The sequence below is a fragment of the Babesia microti genome, chromosome I (assembly GCF_000691945.2).
Source record: "Babesia microti strain RI chromosome I, complete genome".
Taxonomy (NCBI): Eukaryota; Apicomplexa; class Aconoidasida; order Piroplasmida; family Babesiidae; genus Babesia; species Babesia microti.
Window position 1 is genome coordinate 895901 of NC_027205.1, and position 13489 is coordinate 909389.

Genomic DNA, 13489 nt, shown 5'->3' on the forward strand with positions numbered 1-13489 from the left:
GATTGAGGGGTAGATAATTTGGGGATTATCGTGAAATGTTAAGTAAAATAAATCATGCATTTAAATAGACAATAATGACACAAAAGTATTCCCACAGTTAATATATAGTTAGTATGTTAAATAAATGGAAAGACGGAAATTATTCCATTGTTACTAATTATTTGGAATACATATGTACGTTTTCAAATTTTATATATTTTATTCATATAATCAACAAATAATTGTATTTGTTAATACATAAATAGAACGTGTGTGCCAAGCGGACAAATTACTGTAAATTTTAACATAATGTGTAAACATTTAATAAAAAGGATATTATCTAAATTGAACCAATAAATTGCTTTTTCTCTAAACAATTATTGCGATTATAGAGATCAAAAAATGAATTTGCGTGAAATAGATTGTAATAAATCACGGATACACATTGTTTCGCCCAACATTGAAATCGCCACTTGCCAGTAGTATGTCTAGAGCGTTGCGGTCTAACTGGAAAGGTCTTTCATCATTCGTCAACGAAAGCGTTTCTACTGCTTGGAATGAAATTAAGTCGTGCGATGGAGCCTTGCAAAATGTGATAGATAATAATCGCAGTGGCACAGTCACAAAGATTGATTGGTCACAATGGAAAGAACGGATCGGCAACCCAAAGTTATTAGAGGCATTTGAATCTAATTATAATTGTCTAATATCATTGTTAGATAAAATTCCCCAACCAATATTGAAGTATTGTGAGGTATTAAAACGAGCTGAGGAAGAATCCGGTAAATCGGCAGAAGAAGCTATGAGACTTATTGAAGACGGAGTAAAGGCCCTGTGGATATCTAATCATAATCCTCCTGTATGGAAAATAGACCCTAATGAGGTAATTTGAATCATAACATTTAGTGGTTAGAATCAGATCAATATTGGCAGGCGTATATAGAAAAACATGCCGTTTTTGCGCCACACATAGATTCTTTAGATCCAGAATCTCCGGCTGAAATTGAGGTAACTAAATTTTTTATGTAGGCTCGCAGACAAAAATGGCAAACAAACGTCGCTAAATTTAACGAACGTACGGATACGCCCATTTTGTATGATTATATGAACCACTTGCCTACGTGGGAATATTACGACATCAATCGTAAACAATTCTACCAACATATGTCATATTTTCTAAATCTAACAGGAGAGGATTTTAGGCATTTTCCCGATATTCCAAAATGGCAATGGATCACCCATTGTGAAGATTTGAACTTCAAATTGTTCGCCGTTCAGCATAGAAGGAAGGTTGAGAAGCAATTAACCACAAAGTCTAGACATGTTTCCAATGATTTAGAGCCTGAAGAGGGCCATTGTGAAGAAACACATGAAATGGCTTTTCTCAGTTCAGAAAAAGAGAGATCTGAAGAGGCACTAATCTACTTGCTCAGTAACTATGCATTTTTAAGTGACCCATATATCCCATTTGAAAATTTGTTCCAATTGGAGTTAATTAAATCCAGATTTGGTGATGGTAAATTGTTTTCCTTTGGTGAAGACGTGGATGTGTTGTTTTTTTTGCCAAACAAGGCACTAAGCACAGTTTCACCTAAAAAGTGCTTCCACCTATACCTTGTAAGCCTGGTAATTACCTAGGACCACCTAGTGATGAACGGAGTACGTCTAAACCCATCATACGCACAATACTTGGATAATACATTTGATGTTATACAACAGAGAGGACCAAATTGGTAAAACTGCAGTTATTTAGGTTGACACTACCCGGGGAAAGTGTTAGAGAAGCTTTCATAAGGAGACTAAGGGCAGATGATCCGATGAGACAACACTTTGAAAAGTATATAGTCGAGCTTGAGGATAGAATGGCAAATGCAACAGAAGTAGAGGAGAGTGAAATTAGTGTCAAGTTTATAAAATAATCTGTAGTTTTATGAAAAGCAACACCTAATTAGCATACGTTTGTATTTAGGAATTTATCTAATTACTTGTAGGATATATACGTTAATTTATTGAATTGGTGAATTCTTAACCAAAACAAGTTGTCATGCATTGGGAATGGGTGTGATTAATTGGGTACAGGCTATCACTGAAATAAAAGCATAATTAAATAAAATTATGAGTAATAAATAATATAAATTTGTGATTATTTTTACAACATATTGATAAAGTTAAATTTATGACATAATGAATTGAAATTAATAATTTAAAAGGTATAAGTGTTGCAACTATATTATTTACTGGTATTTTTCCAGTAAATTTCAATATTTGCAAAAAATAATTGATATCGGGTGTTGTATCACTGATAAATTCTTATTATATCAGTTTCTTGACACCCAATTAGGTCTTTAGCATAAAGATTTGAGGCTTTGATTGTAGGGTCAACGATAGTTCACGATGATATTGACTAAACATCTGTGTAGTTATGCCTATTACGGTTCTTCGCGGATGAAGTGGTTTTTTCAAAAACCTTATATACGTGTGGATCCAAATTCATTATTACATTATCCCGAAACATCATATATCGATTGTAGGAAGGTGGATTATTTGTACGACCAACCAAAATCTGGGTAAGCATTCATATCGAATAATTCAGATATGAGGGAACTGAAATATATGGCCCTAATACACTGGAATTAAGTAATCTTCCCATGGGCCGAACGCCAGAATATTTGCAGGATAGACTGAGGAGATTTTTTTCAACTTTCGGTTTAGTTACTAGTGTGAGATGTTTACCACATTCATTGGACCCATATCAATGCAATGGCATTGGATATGTAACTTTCAGGAGCAAACAGGCTTCAATCAAAGCTGCAGTGGCTAATCTTGTATTTCCTCCCAGTATTTGCTCAAAAATAATAAACATTAGGCACCTTGATACTGATAAATGCAACGATCCCTTGTACACTAATAAACAGAGGCATTATGCGAACCAAATTATATACATTGTTAGAGGCTTATACTATAAACTAATTAAAACTGGAAGCTGTTCCTTGAATACTGTATCTAAGGGATTGTATGAGCGGGATTTTTACGGGAAGATTAGACTGGCAGGTCTTTCAGTAGTTATGAAATTTACAAACTGGATCAACTTTCTTACTACTGCACCAATGAATGAAATATTTCAAATACATGACAATCACATATATCTTTTATTACATTCTGAGGATTCACTTAATCGCATATTACACAGACTAGTCTTTCAAATGGAACAACAACTCCAATCTCAACTTCAAGTTGAAAGTTTTGAGCCTCCAATAGAAAGACCTAGGGGTCTTGACGAGGAATTGCAGATATTATCTCGTTCCACAGATATGTATCGAATCCATGATGAAAGATTTATTTACAAGCTCAAGCTCAAGAGGGAGAGGAATTTGAGGCGTAAGGAATATAGGCAACAACTAAAAGCTGAAAAGGGCGTGACTAATTCTGTATAATATTTTCTACATATATATTAGTTTTAGTGTCACAACTCATCCAGTAACTAGTGTCATAATTAGCGTGTATATATTATATGTTAAACAGTGTTAGATAACCAGCGAGATGATCAGCAATGATAATACCAATTCAGATTACCAGTAGTTATTTTAAACAAATTCATAATACATATCCATATATTATTATATAGAACAGATATATCTTAACATAAATACTCATATAAGAATATATTACCAATTTAATCACATATAAAATTGCAAATGAATACATGCAGGCATACTAATACTCAAATTACTGAACTACAGTGTATAGATCGTATAAAATAAATGAATTAGCGCACTCAGCTCGTAGCGAGTTAAACAAATTATAACTAACAAATAATTGCGAAGTGCAAAAAATGATAGGGTAATAAAACTAACAAAGTAGTTCACTCAACGACTAATTCCGTTCAGTGTTACCTAGGCTTATTATTTAAGACCTGGCCAGGTCGAGCCTACATTATTTGCAGCTTACTTGTTCTTCCTTGTCCCTCTCTCGATCCTTGGCCATTCTATCAATCCTCTCAAACCTCTCAATATCTTCAGTCATCATAGAACGCATCAATTGAGCTGTATGCAAAAATGTCCAATCAAATATGAAATCATACTGGTACCCTTGCCTGAAGAATAAATCTTTAAGTATCCTCCTCAAATAACTATAATCAGGTCTATCTTCAAAGCGTAGTGATCTAGCATAGTTGATAAAAGTGACAAACTCAAAGGGCAGCTGTTTGCAAAGAAGATCGACGGGGATTGCGATTTTTTTCTCGCTAATCTTGTCATACTTATCCTTCTTACTGTTAGCCTTGAGACCCTGCCATGGCAAACTCCCCCTCATGAAGTAAAGTAAAACATAGCCTAAAGCTTCCATGTCATCTCTTCTGGATTGTTCAATGCCCAAGTGTGTATTTATGCTGGCATAGCGCGCTGTGCCTGTGAGATTTTTACCTTCACGATAACAAATATGCTGAGCTGTTTTAGAGTCCCTATACTTCTTGGCAAGACCAAAATCTATTATATACACAATTGACATTTTCTTTCCCCTCCCAATGAGAAAGTTGTCTGGTTTAATATCTCGATGGATGAAATTTTTGGAATGACAATATTCGATGCGATTTAGCATCTGGTCCGCTAGCATCAACACACTCTTCAAACTCAACTTTCTGTTGCAAATTGTAAATAAGTCTTCCAATGAAGGCCCAAGTAAGTCCATTATTAAGATATTGTACTCCCCCTCAATTCCATACCAGTGGATGGTTGGTATTCCCACTATATTAACACGTCATAATATAATGAAAATATTATATAAAATTCTGAAATACAACTTATTAATATATGTCATAAATAGATTAAAAATAGGTTGTATGTCACAAAATTTTAATATGGTGCAAAAAACATAGCGATGATTAATGGCTTACCACCACCTGCTAAGAGCTTATATAGCTTGGACTCGTATAATAATTGGGGATGGCGAGACCGGTGAGACTCTAGCTTTATGGCCACATCCTCTCCTGTGGTTATATGTGTGCCAATAAAAATGTCACCAAATGAGCCACTACCGATTTTTCGTCCCAATCGGTAGTTCCCGCCAACCCTAATTTCCAATGATCTTCCAATCATCCTAATAGATACGATTCATAGTGGAAATAGGATAAATTGGATGTATAAATGTTACTTGATAGTTATAAATGTTATTTGATATGATTAACAATAAATGTGATCAATAATATTTCAATCTTCTTCAAATTTCGTTATATTTATAGATTTGGGAAAATGGGTTAAATTTTCATGAGAAAATCTGCATTTCAAAACCAAGTTAGTATGCATAAATCTGTACAAATACTATGTACAGTACAATTTGGCCGCACACCGTATTGGAGCACTATAACTGCTGTAATGTGCCTCTACCCAACAACCGAGTGACACAGTGACACTATTAAATATAAGTACTACCAAAATTCAAACTGATATATAGATCTATATGGCATAGCGCCCTTTTATGATCTTTGGTTCTTCGTATTTCTGAAGCTTCCTGACGATCTTAAAATTCGACTTCTTGTCCTCCTCTACCTTACATTGTTTACGTTCTTTCAATATTTCCCTGGCCTTATTTATTTGACTATCACTAACGCTATAAACATTAATAGGTGCATTTTCATCTCCACTATCAACTGACGATCTCTCATCCACGCTAAATGCACTTATTCCTTGCATTTCTGATTGTAGTAGTGGGCATTTAGTTACCTTGTCCACGTATCGTGCATAATTTGCCAAACAATTGTAGCTCACAATTTTATCCTTAGGATGTATTTGTTTCACCTTAATGGTATTGAAAAAGGTAGGTAATTCACCCTTGAGTAGTTCTTCTCTTTGGATATCATCTGTCACCTCGTCTATACACTCATTTGGCTTCAACCACTTGGGCGAATTTTCATTCTCTAGTATTAGATGCGATTGGTTTGGGGATTGATTTTTTATATTAGTATCCGGCTGAGGTTTATCAATTGAGGAGTTATTTGAAAAAGGTTCCCTTGCTGACTCGTCCTCAGTACAAATGGCCCTTGAGGGTTGTATAATTGTTAGAGGTGTGTTATTGATCTTGACATAATCCTTGGCAAATTCTGCCTCAATGAATTCCTGATAAAACATTAACTAAATAAATGGTACAAACCTTCCCATTGTGGATCCTTTCTGCGATCGTTTCTTTTTTAGGTGCCTCCAAACACACATTTATTACAGGTTGATCCGTTTCATAATGTAATTTTCGCGATAGCGCGTTGCAATCTATCAATTCTGTTCCGTATGGTTCATTATTCGCGATTTTTTGACTCGCAAATGGTGTTTTTGTTGGGTCATCACTATTAAGTCCCTGTTTTACATTTATACTGTCGGGTGTAAGAAGGGATTTAGTTTTGTATAATTTATTAGTGTCATACACATCCAATATTGTGGTATCATTATCACTTTCCCACCATTTGAAGTCAGGATCGCAATCTAACCCGAACCTAGGTGACTCCATGGACATGCAACTAGTAGCACCTCTTCACTACACTTTTAACCCTGAAATTTGATAATATTTTATAAATTCGGGTCAAAATTCCTAACACATATTAGAATTTCTAATATATTTAACGTTCTTTACCATTCCAAAAAAGTTACAGTTTTAAAACAAAGTATTTAGTTCTCCAATTACTATTAACAAAATGTTCATAATTTATCTGTCATAAAATTTAAATACTAATTACTTTTATTCCACAGAATCATTTTTTATTACGAATTGGAAATATTGGGAGATAATATATATTAACTAACATTTTAGTGTCAATTATTATGCAATCAAATTATTATTGTGTATATCTCAGTTTTTCTAGGCGAATATAGAAGGCTTTATTATTATGATTATAATTTATTTTTATCGATATTTGTCATTTTTTGGTATATCATCTAATTGGTAATTAAACAAATCACGTTATGTAACGTTATGTAAGATAGTTCTATTCATCTAAAAAGTATTTTTTGATGAATTATAGTCTTTTTAACATAGTTTTGATGTGTTATTTTACGATATTTTTATTAAAATTGTATTTTTATGTTTATGGTCAGATAATTTATATTATTATAAACATATATGTTGCTCAATTTTTATATGGATTATATTTGTTATCAGAAATATAATTATTGATACTTCTATACATAAAATTATCTAATTCACAATTATAACTATATCAACAACACTCTAATTATCTCTTATTGTTTGCTTCATTTCCAAATATGTCACTTAAAACAATACAAGCTAACATAATCACACATGGCTCACATTTAACACTAACTAGATTTTACAGTATCTTCACAAATATCGCTAAAGAATTCGTATAATGATGGATATTTGACTATATATAACTGTGCCGTGAATTATATAATTATATATACGCAAAAATGTGTAATAACGTGGAACTGAGTTGTTAAACAAGCGATATAGTGATAAAAGTAGTATCAATCATCAACTGCATCGTAACCTATGAGGTAATTGGCCTTGTCCTTATTGACCAGCTTTACCATCGAAAATCCCGCGCTGTTTTCCACATGAAAAATTCTGTTAGCAAAATTTAGCAATTGAGGCCAGTGCGTTGTGCATATTACCTGGTATCCTTTATTCGCCAATTTGCCTATTAGGAATGATAATTTGTCGCGGTAAGTGTCATCTAGTGCTGCGTCTATTTCGTCCATTATCAAAAATGGACATGATTCCATTTGTTGCAGGGATAATATTAAAGAGAGAGAAATGAGTGATTTTTGACCACCTATGTGATTAAAATATCACCTGAAAGCCTTCTAATGGGCTCAAAAATGTGTCTACCAAAAGAAATTTGTATATCCAATCCATTGTTATCCGTTGTTGTGACCTTAATTTTTAATAACTTACCAATTTGGCATCCCCCTCAGGTACTAGTATTTTGAATATGTCCTGAAACTTTTCATTAACCTTCTTCAAATACTGTAAAAAATGATTTGTCTTTAATTCATCCAGCCTTTTGAGGGTATCTTCGATTGCATCGTTGGATGCTGCTAGAGATTTATAATTGTTTTGCAACGTGGCATACTGTGTTAGGAGTGATGAGTAGTGGATCATAAGTTTAGTGCTGTTGGCAAGAGTTTTTTCTTTTAGCAAATTGTTGGTATCCCTTAACTGTTCAATCACTTGGTCTTTTGACAATTTATTAATCTGCTTATTGGAGTTGATCAATGATTCATCAATCTTGAGTTTTTCGATCTTTGATTTAAGTGCCGTTATCTTTTGGTCCAACTGGGACATATTGGTGAATTCCTCAGTCCATTCCCTTCTAACATCCATCTCACACAATTGTTGTCTATTAATCTCACTCCTTGCATCAAATATTTTCTTTTTAGCCTCCACAATCTTATGTTCTTCGTCTTCTATACGCTTACGTATATTAGCAATGACACCTTTTATCTCTTCACTACGTTGCACAGTTTTCGATTTATGTCTAGTGATTAATATCTCCTCAGCCACTCTTTTTTCCCTGGATTTCAACTGGTTTAACTTTTTAGCGACATATTCGAATTGTTCATCACACAGTTGTTTACACTTTGTACGCTCATTCATATAATTTTTGGAAGTATTTTTATCTGATTGTTTGATCTCTAAACTACTGAGACATGCAATTTGCTTGTTCCACTCATCAATCTGAAAATCAAGCTTTTCACCAATGTTCAAAATCTGATTTAGTCGCTCTTCCATCCCTTGTACTAGAGATTTTAACGTCATGATTTCACTAAGTTTCTTTTCATGTGCTAAATTGTAATTTTTCTTTTCCTCTATCAAGGAAATCCTTTCATTGTCCATAACATACAATATTTTGTCCAGCTCAGATATTTCTAGGTCCTTTTCATATGATCTCTCCTCTAACATTTTCCATTGTTTATCCATCTCCTTCACCTATATAAGACACCTCTGTACCTTCTTATGTAGTGAAATGGATGAATCAGATGTAACTGAACCTATTCTTATCCTACCCCCCGCGAAGAACTGCATAAAACATTTCCTTACTGCCTCCCCTTCTAGTGTAACACAATCGTATCCATTACTTGTTAGTGATCTCGCAAGTTTGACGTCTGGTATCAATAGTGTGTTGCCAAAAACGTGTGATATAACATTACCCAGACACTCTTTATATTCTATACACTAAGTTAAAGTAAAAATACCTCCACGATTCTTACACATTCTGGAGGGGCGTGGTTAAAGTCGTTAGCTTCGGGGAGCATATTTGCAATGATAATTACCAATCTTCCTTGGAATGACGAAACCCCATTCATTTTTTTCTCATCTATTCCAGATGGTGCTGAGTCATTTTGAGATTTGACATATGAGAGTAAACTCTGAGCTACTTCAAACGTCGAAACTACCACATTGAACATTTTATGTCCAACAACTTGCTCTATACACTTGTAGAATTCTGGATCACAACTGAAAGTGTCCACAATAAACCCTAAAAACTGGCTTGGTGGTATTTTACATTGATTAACCCATGTGTTGACAATGTCAACACATGATTTATTGGAATAGCTGATGGTTTTGCCATATGATTCTAAGTTAGTGAATTGAATACTTGATAGTGAATGATACTTGGCTTTTAGTTGCACTAAGTCATTCTTAGTTTGTGTAATTTGTAGTTGTAAATTTCTTTTCTTTTCCGTAACTTTGCTCATCTCCTAAATAACCCAATGGTATTATTACCTTGAGGTGGTCGCTCAATTTTTGTTCAATATCCGAATTAGCTTGGAATTCATCCAATTCTAGCTGTAATTGTATGATTCGATTTTTAGACATTTCAATCTCCTTCTTCAAATGGTTAGCAGTTTCAATTTGTGTTTTTTTCTCTTCCGATGCCAGATTTATCATTTCTTCTATCTTTGCAGTGACATTCCTTTTATCACAATGAAAGTTGTTCCTGTCATCCTCTCTAATAGCTTCATTTAACTCCTTTTCAGCATTTTCTGCCGCATTTTTTGCCTCTTGATATTCACATATAACGCTCTTTATTCGCAACCTAAGATTGCGGAGTTCTTCTTCCAATTCGTTAACTTTGCTATTACGTAAATTTTCATCAATCTTTAATTCGGTTTCTTCCTGTTCCACTATACTAAGTTCGTCTACCATGTGAAATAGTTCATTTTCTAACTGTTTTAGCAATTTAGTCTTTGTGGAAATACAAGCCTCTAATAGGCTAATTTTATCTTTGAATTCTTCAGATAATTCCTTTATGTTTGTGAGTTTTCTGCCTAGTTGTGATACTGCATCACTTTTATCATGTCTTTTCTCATACAATTTGTCCAATTCAGATTTGATTTCATCAAATTGAAACATTTTAATTTGGTTTTGTAGAGTGGCTCGCTTATTTTCAATTTCTTGCCACTCAGATATTCGTTTATGTTCATTCTGTGCTATCTTAACTCCACTTTCCAGATGTTTTAGATAACCTTCAATACTTTCTTTCTTAACTCTACATTCCGCTAAAACTTCTCTTGCCTCCACCGTTTTTGCCTCAAATGTCTTATGGCCAGCTATATCCTTCAAAGTATATAATCGTTGACTTGGGCTTTCAATGGATAGCTGTGATATCATCCCCTGCTTGACAATGTAAAAATCTAATTGTTCATGTAATCCAGCACTGGAAAGTATCTGACGGTACTCCTTTTTACTGACATACTTGCAGTTGAATTTATAAGTATATTTACCTCTGAACAAGCTACGATGTAGAGTAACCTTCTGTTGATTACCCTGCAAAAATCTGTTATCAGAATTATCTAATATTACTGTTACTTCTGTTGATTGCGATTCGTCAGTGGATTGATTTTGCAAATTATTCTTGCTGGCTGTGGTTGAGTACTCCCCAAAGACAAATCCTATTGCAGTGATAATATTAGATTTACCCGACCCATTTTTACCAACTGCATAAGCTTTTACTCACTTATTACATTGAGTCCTCGATCAAACTTGAGTACGCATTCGTCCTTGTAGGAGCGGAAACCTTTGATTCTAATTTCCAATATATACATACTAAGCTGTATGTTGTATCAAAAAAATAGTAGGAAATTGATTTTTTTTTAGACAACTAAACTGCAATAAATAAAATTTTGCAACTTTTGTAGTATAAATTAAGTGTAATCCTTCCAAACATGAACAACTACGAAATAATAACTTAAATAAGATTAATCAAAATGTTCCGTCTTGAATAACAAGTTTGTAGTTATTTGAATTGTTATTTTATACTGAAATAGTGTCAAATGACGGAATCTTATCTTCAATGACAATGTGTAGTCATGGCGCTACACATACACACCAACCACCCAACTTACTTGTCTCTTCATATAATAATTTATTTCCAATTAAAACTAGACAATTATAGAATTTTATTTCATGATACTATTAACATTTAATACTCAAGTTCTCACGGTATAAAACGCCTACTAATCAGTTATCACCAAATTTCGAAACTAATGTACTGTTAAAATATCAAAATGGACTAAAATCGCTTACGCAATGGTATACAATTACACAAATACGTGCCTAAGGATCAGTCGTTATTTAATTTATTGGCTAAATCATCAATTAACCCCTTTGATGGTGATATACCCGTCTAATTTACCATTTACCTACTTGCTTGAAAAAATTTAAGACTTTCAAAGCTTCTATAGGGTCCCGTTCCATTTCACATTCATACGTACAACACTTTATGTGCTCCATTAGCCTATATAACAAATTTCCATTACCTATTTGAATGCAACACATCAAATTTCAGTAGTGATTCTATTACAGAAGTTGCCTTTTTGAATTTTAACATATGACGAATGATGTAGTAAATGTCAGTTATTGCTAATTCTTCTACATTTGTAGCATCTGAAAATAACAATTTTGCGATATCAAAAACAGTAATGTACGATGTGGAATTCATCAACTCATTGAATATTTGGGTGTGTGTTGAAGGGTATATGAATTTGGGTAGTAATAAAGGCGGTTGTATTAATTTATTTTGCTAAATGAAGTACAATTTACTTTGGTAATAGATGATAAGGGACTGTTGATAAATTTATCAATGGCACTAATACATGATTCTTCTATCGTTTTTGATTGTTTAACACCATTTGATTCATCTTCCAGGTTCATAAACAATCTACCCTCATAGTTGTTAGTGTTAGTGTCAATGGTGTTAAATTCATTGTCAATTGGCAATATCCGATTAATATGTCGAAGGATGACCTTAGTAATCCAACTCAACTCAATTTTACCAACTGCACTGGCAATATTTAGCTGCATAATTATGTTAATCAACTTGGAATTCGAACACAAACTTTTATAGCCTTGTTCATTGTTATATTCCTCCATACCGATTGATTCTTGATATCCGTGGATATTCTGAACTAAACCCAAAACAAAGGATTCTAGTATACCAGTTCCCATCTGCTCGCGATCAAATATATATGAGTGGTTCAGCCCAAACAAAGATAAGCTATTTATATCAATGTCTTGGCCAACATATGTTTTTTTATCAACTACAAATGGTTTTACATCATCTAAATGATTTTTAAATTACCAGTGGTGACAAACAACCCATATTTGCATGTTTTTAGAGATACATTATTAAATACATCAAATAATTTAATCCAAACATCCAAATTATCATAGCCAACCTGTGCTAAGTAACGAATGACGAGTGAAAAATGGAATATATCTAGCAATTCATGGAAATTAATCATGTGTTGAAACAATTCCACCAGTTTTGACGTTTCAAACTTATTAGCTAGGCAAATTATACATCTACTATAACAGTTAGTCAGGTCAATATTTTGTTTATTTGCTATTTTTTCATTAATATCAGCAACCATATCATTCATATTGCACATTGATAAATTGGTATTTAGGGTTGTTAATAATTTTGATTTAATGGTACTTAACTGTTCAGAATTATACACATCATGTAATAATCTCTTTACTGAGCGTTCCTCTTTGAGTTCTATATCACCTACGATCTTAAATCCATATTTATCCAATATTGCACTGTCCAATAACATATAATCAGCATTATTAGCAAATTCACCATATGATTTCGTATCAGATAATTTTATTGAATTATTATTGATTGCCTTTGAAAGTTCATTGCTATTTGAATGTAATTTTTCTTTTCTAAATTTATTGCGATTTGTTAAATGTCCTTCAATTTGATGTGTTATAAAAGCAGTTCCATGGCCTTGTGTAAAGGAATTACATGGATTAATTGCTGTTAATTTGTATACAAAAAAACTAGAAACTAGAAAAACTGATAGTACTACATTTGTGGTATAATACACTAGGCAGGACATAAATGTGTGGATACCCATACACTAGTTGTATGTGTTATACTACGCGAAAACATCATGTTTAAGGACTCTTATTGACCAACATTATTATAAGGGGTTGATTTTTTAAAATAAGCCTCAACCATGCATTTGGATCTAATAATTGTATCTAAATCATTTTG

At 33.2% G+C, this 13489-nt stretch overlaps 6 protein-coding genes across 6 annotated transcripts; 2 read left to right on the top strand and 4 right to left on the bottom strand.

Annotated features, from left to right (window-relative positions):
• Positions 1–463: 463 nt before the first annotated feature.
• Positions 464–1898, top strand: BMR1_01G02490 (conserved protein, unknown function; the record flags this gene model as incomplete). The annotated part of the gene is made up of 5 exons (XM_012792111.1): positions 464–862; positions 886–987; positions 1009–1596; positions 1618–1712; positions 1733–1898. 5 exons carry the CDS (start codon positions 464–466, stop codon positions 1896–1898), a joined length of 1350 nt encoding a protein of 449 aa, XP_012647565.1.
• Positions 2374–3413, top strand: BMR1_01G02495 (conserved Plasmodium protein, unknown function; the record flags this gene model as incomplete). Its single annotated transcript, XM_012792112.1, has 2 exons — positions 2374–2546; positions 2573–3413. The coding sequence occupies 2 exons, from the start codon at positions 2374–2376 to the stop codon at positions 3411–3413; spliced, it is 1014 nt and encodes a 337-aa protein (XP_012647566.1).
• On the bottom strand, positions 3869–5072 carry BMR1_01G02500 (casein kinase 1; the record flags this gene model as incomplete). Its single annotated transcript, XM_021482894.1, has 3 exons — positions 3869–3907; positions 3928–4721; positions 4871–5072. The coding sequence occupies 3 exons, from the start codon at positions 5070–5072 to the stop codon at positions 3869–3871; spliced, it is 1035 nt and encodes a 344-aa protein (XP_021337484.1).
• Positions 5073–5429: 357 nt separating this feature from the next.
• BMR1_01G02501 (conserved Plasmodium protein, unknown function) lies at positions 5430–6471 on the bottom strand (the record flags this gene model as incomplete). Its single annotated transcript, XM_021482895.1, is given in 2 exon segments — positions 5430–6104; positions 6124–6471. 2 exon segments carry the CDS (start codon positions 6469–6471, stop codon positions 5430–5432), a joined length of 1023 nt encoding a protein of 340 aa, XP_021337485.1.
• Positions 6472–7445: 974 nt separating this feature from the next.
• On the bottom strand, positions 7446–11030 carry BMR1_01G02502 (RecF/RecN/SMC N terminal domain; the record flags this gene model as incomplete). The annotated part of the gene is made up of 9 exons (XM_021482896.1): positions 7446–7753; positions 7774–7855; positions 7876–8910; positions 8932–9000; positions 9022–9156; positions 9177–9559; positions 9581–9683; positions 9709–10922; positions 10943–11030. 9 exons carry the CDS (start codon positions 11028–11030, stop codon positions 7446–7448), a joined length of 3417 nt encoding a protein of 1138 aa, XP_021337486.1.
• Positions 11549–13349, bottom strand: BMR1_01G02503 (hypothetical protein; the record flags this gene model as incomplete). Its single annotated transcript, XM_021482898.1, has 5 exons — positions 11549–11611; positions 11632–11722; positions 11745–12007; positions 12028–12545; positions 12566–13349. 5 exons carry the CDS (start codon positions 13347–13349, stop codon positions 11549–11551), a joined length of 1719 nt encoding a protein of 572 aa, XP_021337487.1.
• Between the last annotated feature and the right edge of the window lie 140 nt (positions 13350–13489).